The sequence below is a fragment of the Strix aluco genome, chromosome 2, assembly GCF_031877795.1.
Source record: "Strix aluco isolate bStrAlu1 chromosome 2, bStrAlu1.hap1, whole genome shotgun sequence".
Classification (NCBI taxonomy): domain Eukaryota; kingdom Metazoa; phylum Chordata; class Aves; order Strigiformes; family Strigidae; genus Strix; species Strix aluco.
Genome location: NC_133932.1, coordinates 6,415,582 through 6,430,909, shown reverse-complemented (window position 1 = coordinate 6,430,909; position 15,328 = coordinate 6,415,582). Strand labels below are relative to the sequence as shown.

The 15,328-nt window shown below is 47.1% G+C and overlaps 1 protein-coding gene across 5 annotated transcripts in view; it reads right to left on the bottom strand.

The window, feature by feature from the left end:
- The window catches only part of SIDT1 (SID1 transmembrane family member 1), a 47,809-nt gene that overhangs the window by 14,527 nt on the left and 17,954 nt on the right, over positions 1-15,328 (bottom strand). For 4 of the 5 annotated variants that reach the window (XR_012621152.1, XM_074809172.1, XM_074809188.1 and 1 more), the window contains exons 2-11: positions 14,305-14,426; positions 13,158-13,328; positions 12,911-12,956; positions 9,960-10,061; positions 8,711-8,794; positions 7,993-8,086; positions 6,682-6,753; positions 6,192-6,285; positions 4,479-4,522; positions 477-548 (exon numbers count right to left, since the gene is read on the bottom strand). Coding sequence is in view for 4 of the 5 variants with exons in the window: in XM_074809172.1 (XP_074665273.1) it covers positions 477-548; positions 4,479-4,522; positions 6,192-6,285; positions 6,682-6,753; positions 7,993-8,086; positions 8,711-8,794; positions 9,960-10,061; positions 12,911-12,956; positions 13,158-13,328; positions 14,305-14,426 (901 nt within the window). In the remaining variant the exon portion in view is untranslated. Of the gene's footprint in view, positions 1-476; positions 549-4,478; positions 4,523-6,191; positions 6,286-6,681; positions 6,754-7,992; positions 8,087-8,710; positions 8,795-9,959; positions 10,062-12,910; positions 12,957-13,157; positions 13,329-14,304; positions 14,427-14,531; positions 14,626-15,328 lie in introns of those variants that run through there. The other variant, XM_074809196.1, reaches the window with a different exon arrangement.

The window sequence follows — 15,328 nt, the reverse complement described above, 5'->3', positions numbered from 1 at the left end:
GACTGCAAGAAGTTCTGATTCTGTCTTGCTTTGCAGCATACAACCCTTCAACCTTCCAGTGAACAGTATGCTTCAGTCTAAAGGCAGGCTTGATGAGCTCATAACAGACACCTAGAAGCTTGGCTGGAAGGGACTTTTGTCAGTCCCTAGTCAGCCTTGCCACCAACACTTTGCAGGATTGTCACCAACACTTATCAGGTGACTGTGGCTTTGTCTAGCAGACACAAACATTTCTAATGTCAGTATCTCCAGACACCTTTTCCAGAGATTTGCCACCTTTTTGATGTTGATGTTTTGCCCTAAAGCACAACCTGAACCTCCTAAGCTACATTTATTTATTTATTTTTAAGTAGTTGCAAGCTGCTTCTAAAGCAGCTTGGGGCTTTATTCCCTTCTGGCTTTAAAACACCTTAAAGTGCCTTCCCCTGCCCCAGACAGAACCCTCCCTGTGCCCCCAGTTCTGGAAGATACTGTACCAATAGCACCATAGCTGCTTCCCTCAGGAGTGCTGGCTGTGATTGGGTGCGAAGACGTCATTATCCCAGATCCTGCAAAGAAAACAGACCCAAAAGGGACAATTAGTTTCATGTCAGTGCTTCAAAACGCATCTCTGAGGTGAATACAAACAGATTGAAAAACTGAAGGGGCTTGGGAAAAGCAGCATTTCTCCAAACAGATGGCAGTCTCCCTCCAGAGCATACTGTGCAGAAGGGAAACTCTTACTTTGCAACATGAAGCAAACCCATTTCCTTCAGTGTCCCCTCACAGGCTGCCAGTTCGACTCACAACAGCACGAGCCTCCCTCCAGCACCCTGTAGGGATCATGTTATTGGGCTGCAAGACCTGGCAAATTCTAGAGCAAGTCTCACAATACTCAGAGTGAGGATACTCTCACAATACTTCTGAATTGCTAATTCTTCTCCTTCCCCTCCTCACGCATTGATCTAGTCAAATATTGCTACCTCCAGTTATCCCTGGAAGAGTCATAGACAGCCTTTGGCAAGACAGTTGCTACACAGTTTTAACCCATCAAGGAGAAAGCAAAAAATGCTCCATGCAAAAAGCAGTCACAATCTTGTGGTGATGACAAGAGGGGCAAGCCTTTGAGGGCTGGGAAGTCCCTGCCTCCTGCCCGCACGTCTGAAGCGAGAAGGGCTGCACCTCCCAGTCAGGTTGCACTGAGACTTTCCCCTCCTGCCTCCACATTCCCTTTTTTTGCCTCTGTGACAGGACTCAGCTGCTGAACTGGCAGCAGACAAACAGCAGGAAACACAGCCAGCTGAATCCCCACAGTGAGGGGTCAAACACCCATCTCCCCAAAAGGGAAGGAAGCAAGAGCAGCAGGAGCAGGACCATGTCTTCCAGCGGTGGCAAACAGCAAGACAGGTCCAGCTGCTTAAAAAGCTTCACCCTTGCAACAACATCGTGCAGCCAGTCAGCAGCACAGGGACACAGGACGTGGGATAGTATTTAAAGCCAAGCAACTTTACTGCAGCCTGGCAATGGCCTGGCTTCCCAAGCTGCACCTCTGGCTTCCCAGCACCCAATCTGTCCCAAACTGACAGGCACAGGCAGACTCCTCTTTCCAGCTGCTAATTCTGGACAATTCTGTAACAACTTGTGGAGGTTTTTATAACATTTCTATTAGCCACACATGTAAAGAACCACAAAACTTTTCACTGCCTGAGCCCAGTTCCTAGGCAGGGGAGCACCCATACAGCAATAACATTTGATGTTTCAAGTCCAAATTACTACTTTCCTTTGACACATTCACTGTGCTTTTATTGGGCTGTGGGCTTAGACTTGGTCTCCATTTCAGCTTCTCTACCCTCCTGCCCCATCCCTCTGACAGGGCAACAAACAACTCAGAGGAGCAGAAGTGGACATCATGGCATGGACTGAGGACTAGAGGCTCTGACTCACCGCAGCCCCCCACATGACACCCCTTCATCCCTGAGCTGGGCTTAGCAGGATGCTGTTGTAGGTTGCTGGAGTAGCAAGATTCACCTTCTAGTCATCACCTGCTGTGCAACCCTCCCTCTTTCATGGAAGTTTTTCCTGTTACTTTAATGTCATTCGGGCATCCAGATCACTGGTAAAAGAGTGAAAGAAGCATTTCCCCATGTTCACAGCACCAAGGCGCACACACAATTCCTACTCCTGTCAGTCCTGTCCCACAGGGTTGCTCCCTCCTTATTTTAGACCAGGCTTTACGCTCTCAAATGACCTGTCAGCCTTCTCTCCCAAGTAACCAAGATTTAAATCTTGACAACCCAGGGATGTGAGGGAGAAGAGGTGCTCTGCCCTCTTCAGACCCAGCTCACCCACTAATTTCAGTTCCACTTCCCAGTGTGTGAGTGAGTCAGCAAAGTAAATATACCGCACTAGGTGTGGTTCCTCCAGCTATTGCCTCCACCAGATAGTGATGATGTGGAATGGGAGGTGTGTCACAGGATTAAAAAAAAAAAGTTAACCACAGAAGCCAGGCATAAAATGGTTGACAGGAACAAAGGGGCACATGGAGTTGGAGGATATTCAAAGACAAAGGGCAGCAACAGATTGCTCAGCACCTCCATCCACACTTTCTTGGTGGGGATGGGGAAAGGAAAGGGGAGTGATGGAGAAGGCAAGACCCAGGGGTACTTTGGAGGAAGAGAAATTCCAGTGGGTGGGAAGAGGAGAAAAAAAGTGAGAGAAAACCAGCATGCCCTGGCTGATCTGGAGGACAGGGAAGGTGCTAGTTATCATTTTCTAGGCATCAGTCAGACACACACCCTGAAGCGACACAATAAGAGAAAGAAACAGCACGTGGGTAGGACATGGTTCCTCCCCAGAGGAAGGGACATGGCTGTGGCATGCTGTGCCAGGCATGTGAAGGCGACAGAGGACAAGGGAGAGGACAGGGCAGGTCACAGAAGGAGCAGGTGCCTCTGTGAGGAAGCCTGTAAATCAAGAAGGAACTGTGGTCCTCTGTTCTTTCTTCAGGAATCCTCCCCTGCCCAGCAACCCAGTTCTCTGCCCTTCAGGTCTGTGTTAAGCACAGCATCTGTGCCCTGCAGCTTCTCTGGGAACTTTCCAAGCACCAAAATTTAACTTCCACCTCTTGGCAGGGCAGCTTGGAAAGCAGATTCTAAACTGCCTTCAGCACATGAACGCTCAGCTGCAACACTAGCAGCACTCCCTGGGGCTTCTGGTCTCACCTGGCCGAGACTGTGCCTCTTTGCCTTAGACAGTGCTCCCTTGTCACCACCCTGGAGCTCTTCCAGGGCCTTGGCCAGGTCCTTTCAGCTTCCCCAAACACCCTGACACACAGGCCCTTTCCCATTTCTCCAGGGCCCTAAGACCTGCTGTCTCACAGCAGGATCCATCCCAAACAACTTAGAATTAGAATATTTTAAGCACATATTTACAGTCCCCTTGTTCATTCAATCATGAAGAAAACCTTTCTCGCACATTCCACATACAGGGATGCATACATGGATCTCAGTTGCTGAAAAAGCCACTCCTAAGAATCCAAATGCCCCCAGATCCTCAGCAGAAATATTAACTGATGTTAGGTCTGATTGAAGTTCCACTGCTGATCCTTTAAACACAGCTCAGTCATACTAGTATGCTTATCTGGTGGTATGTAGCAGACCAGAGAGACTGAAGCAGCTGGGGATTAAAGAAGGGAACACACCAAGGATCTTTCAATGCTGCCAAAACATAATGTACTCCCTTTCCCCAGGAGAGGGGTACAAATGATGATGCCTTTAACCTCAGACCAGTGCTTTGAACTACTTGGCAGGCACTAAATATTTAAACAAAATGGAACTGTCAGCCTCCCAGACTTCTCCAGAAAACAAGAACTCCTAGTTGCCCCCTCTATCCACATGACAAAAATATTCATCTTTCACTGGTAGCCTCTTAGATGCAGCTATGCTTTTATAATGCTTAAATCTGCAGTATGTTGAAATGTGGGTGCAGCATAAAATAAACTGAATCCAATACCAAAGTAAATAAAACAAACACCACTACCTATTAGTCATTCATTTACTTGGTTGTCTGCAATTCCCAGTTAAAAATAAATTAGAATTAAAAAATTATAGAGACCCCATGTTTAAACCAGGCAGAGGAAATCTTAAAGCATAAAAGTTGACAAACTCAAAGTGCCTTGCTTAGAAATGAACAGACCCAGCATCAGGAACATTAGCCTGTAGCCAGGCTTAGCCAAGGCTTGCCCTTCCTCCACCCCTCTAAAAGCCAGCTCCTCAGGGTAGGGGTCAGGACCAGGTTCAGGGGAGCCTGCTTCAAACATTCTCTCTTGTGAGAGCAGAGAAGTTCTAATGTCTTTCATCAGCACCAGAGACTATGTGGTATGTGTACAGGGAAGAAGGCTTAAAGGGACAGAAGGTACTGGACTGACAGCCTGCCCTTTGCCTGGCCTGGGAACTGTGCTGTTCTTTTAGAGCTGTCAAACCACGGAAGAGAGACCTTACCATCCTCAGGACTCAATCTCCCAGCCGAAGCCTTCCTCCGAACCCTGAAAAAGAACAGGCAGCACTCATGAGACAGCCAACAAACCCCATCACCTGCCAGCCATAGGCAAATATGGTGCAAGCTCTAATAAACACATAAAAAAACCCCCACAAGAAACAAACAAAAACAACAACAACAAAATACTGGTTGGACTAGACACGGCTCATCCATGACTGCTTGCTGTCCACCTCTCCAATTTCCAAAGCAAGAGAGGTTGTTTTTTTATCCCCTGAACTACCCACCAGAGGCAGGACAGCCAGTTATATGACTGTCCCATCCTACACTGCTCAGTATGTTGGGAGAGACTCTCAGACCACCTTCCCAAACTCAACTTCACCATTCAGGGGACCAAGCACATAAGAATCTACTGAAAGGGCAGCAGCAGCTAGAGGCACACATAAGCACGATGCTTAAGAAGCCAATACCACCTCCTGCAATGCAGGTGCCGAACAAGGGAGGGTAAGAAAAAGAAAAAAACCAAAACATATGCTTAAAACAAAGAAAAAATAACAGCAAAAAAGAGCACACACATGCAGACACTTAAGTAATTTCATTGAATTGTTCCAATGAAATGTTGTTTCATTGATGTGCCTTGAAGCCATCTCCCCATCTTGAAACTCTTTTGTTTCAGAGCACTAAACTTTTAAGAACCCCACTTCTGAAGCAGCTGAAAACACTTTGTCATGTTTGGTCTGAGGAGCTGGCTGACAAGTGTTGTTCCCACAAAACCAACCTGCTACTTGATGAAAGCTTTAGATGGCTTTTCTCACACCAACCTTTGCCCAGTAGGGCAGGAAAGTGTTGAAGGGGCCTCCCTCCTCTCCAGCCTCCGTGCTTTGGACAAAGGATTTGCTTAACCGTTGTCACTGCCTACACAGGCAGCAGTGACTGATCCCAGCAAACTCCACCATCCCTACCACCTTAAGAGCACCTGCCCACTGCCCCATTGAGGCTCTCATCCTGTGCTAGCTCCTACTCACCCTACAAGAGTAAATCTTACCTCCCTTTTATGCTACTGTCCCCTTCCTGCCCCTCCAGTCCTTTCTCTCACTCAAGAGGACATCAAGATCACCTCCAGTGAGCAATAGGCAACCCTGGGGTAGCTGGGAAGAGTTTTGCCTTTTTTTTTTTTTTTGCATCCTAGAATAACCCATCATGGTAGCTGTGCCCAAGTTCACCTCTGATGCAGACCTTCTCCTCAACACAAGCCCAGGCACCAAGGCCTGGGGCAGTGGAGGCAGGTCAGGAAGGAAACCAGCACTCTTGAGACTCCAAGGCCCTGTTTGGGTCACTGCCACTTATTGCAGTACTCAGTCCAGCACTCTGGGAAGCACCTTGGTTCCCCAGTGCTCTGGCACCCCATATCCCACACTGGTCCCATCATAATTCTCACCTGACACCCAGTGTCCTCATACATAAGGAAACCCAGGGGTGGGACATTACAAAAGCTAGAGAGCAGAGCGTTAGGTTTTCATCATTGCCATGATCCCCACAGCAGAAGATGACAAATTTTCTGGCTGATGGTCAGTAGGAGCCCACTGAGTAGTCATGGACAGTTTTGGCTGCTCTGTTCAGATGCTTGCTGCCCTACTTGCCGCAGATGTACTGCAGGGTGACGCATCTCTGAGGATGATGAGAAACAAAGGCTGTTCTTGTAAAACCCCTCAACGCACCTGATGTAGTGCACAAAAGCAACAACCACCGAGCCTAGGTAAAAGGAGAGGAAACTCAGGAAGCTGAAGAACATGGCCTGGACATAAATGGATTCTGAGGAAAGAGAAGACATCAGTCAGCTCACAGAGCAGGGAAAACTCCTCTCAGAGGCAGCACTCCTGTCCTGCTCTTCCCAACAGCACCTGGTGACAATGCCCAGCCCCAAATAAGCCCTTCAAAATCCATCTGCTTTCTTCAAGACAAATTGCCAGAACTTGTTGCAAGATCTCCCCCTATTTCTCCACTCCCGGTGCTAGCTGGTGTGTCTGGGAGACCACCCCGTGCCACACAGCACCTCCTGGAAGGAACCAGGGCTCCAATTGGTTTTGACTCCTTTGCTGGTTCTTTCTGCACCATCCCATCAGAGGGCTGCCAGCCCAGCCATACCCTTCTATGCAGAAGTGCCAAGTCCCCCTGTAAAGTTGCATTGCTCTGCCCAAAGACACTGACTTTTAATAGAGGGCACAATTGTCACTTGAAGGTTCTTCGTCCGCTGCAGGTTCCAGGTACGGTTGACATTCCCTGTGAGATGCAAAGCGTACAGCAAATATAAAAACAATCAAACGTTACGATCTCTGGCCCTGATCTTAGTTCTCTGAAGTTGTAAAAATACCAGGGTCTGGCTTTTCACTATAATCTGTGTGTGGTTTTGCTTTAAACCTCTCAGACTTGCCAACATAGAGTCTTTTCCATATGTTTCGTCCCTCCTCCCTATCCACAACCTCTTTTTCAGACTAGAAATCCCTGCTTGAGCCTTCCATACATTGCTCAAGTCTGGATGCCTGAATTCCAAGGGCATCTCACCCCCTATTCATCTATTCCCCAAAGGGCAGTTTCTCTCACTACAGCTACTGGGACACCATTTGCGCCTTTGGCCAAAGCTTTGCTGGCAAAACACTTGTGTACAGGATGCCATGCTAGCAACCTGCTGTTTCAGCAGGGCTTAGCACACCCTGCCAGTAGACCTCTGCTGACAGCTTTAGGATAAAAGAAAGACACCCAGAAGGTGACAATTCTTTTTTTATGGGGGAAATTGGAGGGGTGTCAGGGTGTGGGGGTGTTGGGAGAGCCCAGTATATCTGTTGTTTGCAGTCTTGCTTCTCCTACAGGTAGGAAACCATCTGGCTTTGAGGATAGGAATGTCCCCACTCCCATTACAGCCACCACGTGAGTGGTGGAGGCTTTGCTTTTACCACTGCCCAGGAAGTGGACACAATGTTTTCTTGCTGGGAAAGGCTCTAGAACAAGTCTCTTGTAAAATTATTCTCCCAAGATTACCAGTTTTTCCTGTTCCCCCAAGTCCAGGGCTGTCATAGAGCCCAAGATAGCAGTGGGACAAGATGCTCCCTGCAGGAACTGTCATCTGGGCCTCCATGCAGGCAGGAGGTTAATACAGGAATGGGGGGGGGAAGAAAAAAAACCCCAAAACCAAACCACACAACCAAAAAAACCACAACAAAGCCAACACACACACACACCCTACCCCACCCCCCCAAGCAAAAATCTGTAAGCAGCATTGCCTGGACGTCTCCAATACCCAAGACACCAGTGACTCCTTTGAAAAGCACATAACCCCAATGAATCAGGCATCTCCTGGATTGATCAAGACTTTTAACTTTATACTTCGCTCTTCCTCACAGCTACATGGATAAGACTGAGCTACATGACCATCACATCTCATCCCACAGGAAGGTTCCAAAGGGCTCCTGCTGCTCCATTACCCAGATGCAGCAACCAAATCCACCTCCCAGCACAACTTACCATGAATGGAAGAAGGCACAGAACCCCCACAGGCATAATCCTCCGGCTTGATGACAAACACAACGAAGAACTGCTCACCTGGGAAGTCCTTTCTCTGCACAGAAGGATGGAAGAAGACGGAATCCATGAGACATGAAGGAGCCTCTTCCTCCAATACAAAGCAGAGGTGGTGCTCCAGAAGGCCAGAGATCGGGTTTTAGTTGCTACACAGGCATCAGCCTTACAGAGACCTGCCTGCTCTAGACAGAGCTTGGCTTCTGTGGATGCTCCCCTCATCCTTGCCGACAATAAGCTGACTGAGTTCACCAGTATGCAGCACAGTAGTGCCCCAGTACAAGCAAACCAATACTAACGCATTTATTAATTTACTTTAATTAGTGCAAATCATCTACCTCAACTTTGCTTATTTTAAAGGCCTTACTAACACCACTCAGTGGTAGAAGAGCCAAGGTTCAAACAGAAGACCCTTGGCTGCAGCCACTCTGATCTACAGCCTCAGCCCCTAAGACATAACACACCTACCTAAGCAAACATAAGCAAGGTTTTGTAATAAAAGGTAACGTCACTTCTTCCACTTATATCAGCTGATCCAATAAAAACAAAGGCTCACAGCCATACCAGAAACAACAAAAGAAAACTTGAAATACATAAGACAAGCCATTGAAAAAAAAAAAAACAAACACACCAAACATCACTGGGACAAAAATCAGCATCTCACCTGCACCGTTATGGCTGCCTGCTTAGTCATAGACTGGTAAACACCGTTGAACTCCACATTATGGTCCAGGTCATACACTGGGCACTAAAACAGACACAACTAAGGGTTAAACCAGGGACAAAATCCAAACTAATTTTGCAGTGAGCCAGCAGGAGAACAGACAGTGCAGAACAGCAGAAAAAGGCCCCACTCAGGGTAACAAAGGGAACAAAACCACCAGGACCCATTCAGAAGTTAGAAAAGTTGTTCTGAAGACACCAGCTGCGGCCTGCACTCACTGATCTCAGCATGCTCACAAGAGGGCTGCAGTTTAATCCCAGAAGAGGATTCAGCCAGATTGATCACTCCACCATTCCCACAGGGCAGTGCATACACTCAGCTGCACACTGGTTGCGTCACACGCTTTACACTCTGTACTAGATACCAAGTGCTTGCCCTCATTTTACTCTTTCTCGCTACTCTCAATACCAGACAGGTTGAAAAATCACCTTCAGAGTCTCCCCTTCTGCCCTTTGGCTATTCAAACACAGAGATGTGGGCAGTTGATGTTACCCATTTCTCTCCTCACCCTGGGTATTAGCGATGACTTCAGAGCCAGCAGCCAAGGCATCTTCCACCTCTGTCACCATCTTGCTGCTCCCACCCTGCAGATCCCTGCATCATTCAGGGAGGTGGGAAAGGGGGATAAATATGGGGCTATTTCCCAGCTGCAAGCAACAGCCAACCTCCGTGGCAGGGAAGAGCTGTTCTTCCCTTCCTAGGAAAGGGGATGAGTAAACGCATAGAGAGGAAATTGAATTGGAAAGGAGGAGAGACCTCATGTCTGGAAATCAGAAGCTCCCCATGTTGCCTTGAGCCAGGGGAGAGTCAAGGGAACAGCACCGTCCCTTTCCTCAGCCACCAGCATCCCATCCAACACCACTCTGTGGAGAGACAGACCCATGTCACAAGGCAGCAGGGTATTAAACCTCATGAGGGGAACATAACAAGTGCCCTACGGACAGGCTGGAGAGGAACAGCTTGTTCACCTATTTGCAACAAAAATCTCTGTACAAGCTGCTTGAACTCAGCATGTCTGTCTTCACCTCCTTCCCACAGGATTTTCATTCCTCTTTCAGGGGCTCCCATCACCACCACACTAGGGTGAAGCCCTTTCTAGGGTGGTTCTTTCTGTTGGGGCACAGACCCCCTCGCAGCAGGACACAGAACTCCAGCAGACAGCTTCTTACCCTTCTCTGCTCAGACTTACCACAATATCCTGGACGGAGACAACTGAGCATGGGTAGACTGCATCAGACACCACCTTAATAATGACTGAATCAACATCCTGAGGAAATTTGTACAGAAAATACTGAGGAGAAAGCAGAGGGCTGAGAGTTACGGTCCAGAAGTCACCCCTGCCAGTAGCTTCACAGCCCAAGCTGGGCTTTGGGGTTGCATGTGGAGGGCTTTAACAAAAATTCAAATTTCAAATATTAGAACCTTACACTACAGAAGAGCAGATTAAATACATACCAACAACTCTTCCCCCTTGCACATCATGCTGTTAGACATGGACATCTTCAACATGCAAGACACAGCATAGCTTCTGCTCCCATTAAGCTTTTTTCCACCTGATCAAGCTAAAGTGACTTCATTTTATACCCTACCCCATTTTCTGTAGCTATGAGCAATTTCGGGATGTTTCCATACTGCTGGCTGTACTTTATATATGGAACATATCATGGAGTTTATCTCAGATGGGTTGCCTCAAAGACAGACTGTGAAAAGTCAAATGGTTGAAACTGTCAAGAGCTTCATAAATAAATGCCTGATATTAGTTGTAGGATTTAGGTTTTTTTGGTTTTGTTTGGTTTTGAGGGCAAAGAGTAACAGGGGTTTCTCTTTTCACTTCAGCTTTGAAAATAATTCAGCTATAGCTCTGAAAAAAATTTGGGAGACACTAACATCTGCTTTTTGACTAACATTCCTACTTTTCCTCTGAGGACAAGGAATTGTGTTTCTTGTGCTTCCGTGCTTTGAGCAGGCCCACAGGACAGTCTGCGGGGTCAGGAAACACCCTTCCCTGTCCCAGCAAGGGCCTTTTCAGATTTGGACAAAAGATGTCACAGGAAACATCGTTATTTGCATATTTTTCCAGTAAAAGTTTGATGTACTACACCAGCCAGCTGCTGGAGAAGTAGGGTTTCTGTGCCTACCCCAGCAGGCAGGCTTGTTGCAAGGGCTCCCATCGTCCCACTTGGAACCCAGACCCTGAGAGTTCAGGCTCACGGTCACAGCTACCGTGAGGGGCTGATGGGCACCTCACTCCACCTCAGAGAGGATGCAAGACTGGCCACCTTCCTCCCTTCCTCGTGGTCACCTGACAGCCACTGCTGCCACCCCAGAAACTACTACAGCTCCTGCTCCAAAACTGTAACCTACGACATTCCCAACAGGAGAGTTCCCTTTAGGTCACATAAACCTTAGTGCTGAGCAAGGACCAGCCACTTCTTATTTCCTTTCCCCCATTCCCTTCCCAGCAAGCAGGGCCCCCAGCCAGAAGGGCAGGGATAAACAAGAAATCACCCAGGCTTTTTCCAAGTTTGCCCATTTCTACTAAAGCATTTATTCCCATCACCCCGCTCCAAGCATGGTCCCTTCACTGCTGAGGGAGCACTGGCTCCAACCGCAAATCCTCACAAACTGAAAACTCACCAAGCCGGTTTCTTCAGCAGACTGTGTTTTATCTCCATCGAGCAAGGACACCGGCAGCCTGAGCTCCTTGGTTTCCCAGGTGTACTACCCTTGGAAAGCTTTAGGTCCTTGAGGAAGTCACCCATGAGGACCCTTCTATAATTTTCTTTTTAAGCCACACTTATACCAGAGTACAGAATCAGCATAAGGGGCACTGAAGCCTACAGTTCTCCGCTGCACAGACTAAGGGGTATAAACACATCCACACCACTCCTGACCTGTACGAGCATATCTAATTTCTCCTCCTGCCCTCAGGCATGAGCTGGGTTCCAGACAACAGCTCCTTCAGTTGCTTTGCTTGTCTTTTTCATTTTAGGGCTATTCCAACACACATCTAGATTTTTGAATTGCCTTTTTTTAATCCTTCCCCCCACAGACTATATAACACTTTGATTTACAAAACTCTCAGCATTGTAACAATTAAGCACTACTCACCTTCTACTCTCTATATCTGGTCTATAATTAAAAGTCACCAATGTCATATTATTAATTGTGACAAATAACAGACTGAAGTCAGAGTTAATTCCAGGCCAGATCCTAAACACTCTACGTTCGGATTACAAGATCTTAAGTAATGAGGGTTTAAAGAGCCACCACCATTTCCCATGCTTCTGTAGCATAAAACACTGCATGTATCTGCAAACCAGCTTAAGACATTTGACAGCAAAAAAGATTAGCTGGGATGCCTGGTAATAGGAAACCTAAAATTAAGTGGTGTTACTAATGGTGATAGCAACAACAAAAACGGAGTACCAGACAGCCTGGGTAAATGACATACTTTCCCAGCTCTACGAGCTCCTGTATCACTATAGTTACTGCCAACAGCATTTTCATTTGAGAGAGGACTTGGAGTATCTGCAGAGCTCTAAACAAGGCTGCTCAGCTGGATGTGCTGTACATGTGTGCTCTCTTCTGAACTAAATAGCCAAACTTGTCAGGCGTTTCATTTATCACCTTGCAACTTGACTTGCTGTCCTGAGCAAGAAAGTGCAGTCTGATTCTGCTGTACCTTTACAGTTTATTTATTTATGTATTTATTTTTCTCCAGTAAAGACCACATCTTAGCAAGTCACACTCAGGCAACTGAACCAGCACTGGCTGGATAAAGACGCTGGTGCACACCATCTCACATCCCATGAAGTGTAGAAATGTAGCAGTTCAATGGCCTCTGGACTTCTGTACATTTCTGGAATTTCCTGAACTGCAGATACCATTCATTTGCTCTGGTCATGGTTTTCAGGTTTCTTAATTTGCAAGAGGACCCAAAGGTGGCCCTAAAGGGGCCAAGGCACTGCTACCTCTTCATTATATCCACAGAAAATTCAACAGTCAGGAAGTTTCCCTGCATCCTAAGAAGGAGATGACCTAGTCATATAAGACTTTTGCTATCTCTAACAAAGGATTACATCAACCATTTGGATGTGGCAAGACATACAAGCAACACCACATAGGATTCCTCCTTACCTGGGGCTGGGAAGGGCTGGCAGTGAAGTTAAAGGCTTTGTTGGTCCTAGAAAAGAAATGACAGCATGTTGAAGTCTAAAACTTTCAGATCTAGAATACACACAAAGTACCTTCAGATTAAGCAAAACAAAAAATAATCTCTTTTTGGGGGGGAAGGAAAAAGAGGGGAAGAGTAGGCAGAGGGACCAAATCCCCGTATAACAGATACATGAAGAAATTACATTTGTATTCTCACATCCCAGCTTACTCAAGTTGGAAGTTCTCGAGCCTGGTGACTAGCAGCTCATACGCAATATTAAACGGTGCCATGGAAGCGACATCCACAAATATAATTTGGTCAGAGGGTCCTGTCTCAGGTGTTGGCTCAGAGGGACAGAGGGTCCGACTCACTTCTTGGTAATTGTAGGTCCTCTGATAGCTACAACAGCCATGGGAAGGAGGGAAGGGAAAGTTAGATGGAAAAGAGAGAGACAGAGAGCAGTTAGAAAGTTGTTTGGCAGTTTTAAGAATGACATAATTTTTCCCCTGCTTGCATAAGTGAAACAGTAATCTGAAAGGCCAAAACTTTTATTTGGAGCTCAAACTCCACCTCTGTTGCCTCTGTGGTCTGCACAAGGGACTGGTTATCCCCAACATTTTGCTTTCCTCAGGGCTGCCTGTGCTATCTGCAGATCTAGCACATCTGCCATTTGCTGGAGGCAGAGACAGCAATGACAGCCCAGAACAGCCGCTGCTGTAGCCATCCCCTGCCTCACACAAGACACTGCAGGGTATCCGCTGCCTGGCACCAGAATTCCAGTCACAGGATGAAGCTTCACATCTCAGATGGTCTAAGGTGCCTGCAAATTCTCAGTACTTGCAGCCTAACTAGCTCTGAGGCTGCTGAAGATACACAGTACTTCCATAAAGAAAACACCCAAAACAACCACCAGTCCCCAGAATAGACTCAACTTAAGTGTACTTGGGGTGAGAAACAGAAGAGAGCCCTTATTCCCCAAATGCACTGTAACACAGTAGTTAAGGTGCTCTTTTGAGAGCTTGTTCAAGCCCTGCTTCAAACTAGAGTTCAAGAACTACTTGTGCACACCATAAGCAGCTGTGGAAAATGACAATGCCATGCAGTAGATTTCACTGACTAGGGACAGGCAGATCCCCAGCAGACAAGCCTCCTGCTGCTCTGTGTATGTACTTGAGAAACAAAGATACAAGAGCAGGCTGCCAAGAGGTCACCTACCAAATCTCAGTCTTCCTATGCTCAGCTGACAGTGAGGAAGCATGCTTTGCAACCAAGCCCTGCAGTCTACACACGTAGTAAGATCTAGCACTTGAGGAAGGCTGATGATGGATACAGCTGGCAGCCAAGTGTGTTACAAGGAAGACACTCCAGTACTTACAGGCCTCGAAAAATTAGCGGGACCTGCCATGACAGCACTCCCTTCTGTTGGCGAACTACAAACAGTACTGGATATTGGAGGTTCTCAGAGCTGCTGTTCACATATACCCGCACAGCATCTACCTGTGGGAAGAGAAAGGAGAGTGCAGATGGGTGTTAGCTGAAGGCAAAGAACAAGACAGCTTCAAATCTAGGTGGGAGAAGCCTGTCCCCCTTCCTCAGTCTGACCTAAATGCTGGCAATGTCCACAAGGAGATCAACAGCGTTTGTCACTGGACTGGTTATTCCGATCCAGAGGTCATTTACAGAAGTGCCTCCTTGCTGCTGCTCCAATCCAGAATCACAGTCCTGTCCCCAAATCAGAGGTCACTGTCAGACAAGACCCAGTGGACAAACGCAGCAGACATAAGAGGAAGAGAGTTCAGTAGGTTCCACTTACCCAGTTGGGAGAAACCTGAATAACTGGTCTTATAAAATTAAGCAAACACACACATAGACCCACAGCTACAACTGAGAATTTTCTTGCTTGGACTCTTATACATCCAACTCAATCAACATTACTGTGAAAGTCAAAGGTGACTAAAGACAACATTAATAGTTAGGGATGAAAAAGCAGGTTAGCAGCTAGCACCTGGCTCTGGTGTAAACAATACTGAGATGACCATAACCCATATATACCCCATCTAACAAAACAGGGACACACTGCTGACTGCCCTCAATTGGACAAGGAAGGCTGCTTTGGTTTGTGAGCAAGGGGCTTAGTTTAGCAAGGGTTTCAGTTACTACTGCCTGCTGCAGTAGTAACTGAAATTTCTCCCTACATTATCTGGCCACCGCTCAGTTGCTGAGGTAGGACAGCTGTGGGGTAGAACACCCTCAGTTCACTATTTGCTTTGAGAAGCAAGCAAGCAGTTTGTCTGCACCAAAGGAAAATGGCACCGCCTCCATTTGAAAATAACATCTCTTCAGCCCCCTCTCCAGAGCTGCATGCATTGCTCAAGAAAACAGGGTATGAGAATGCATAG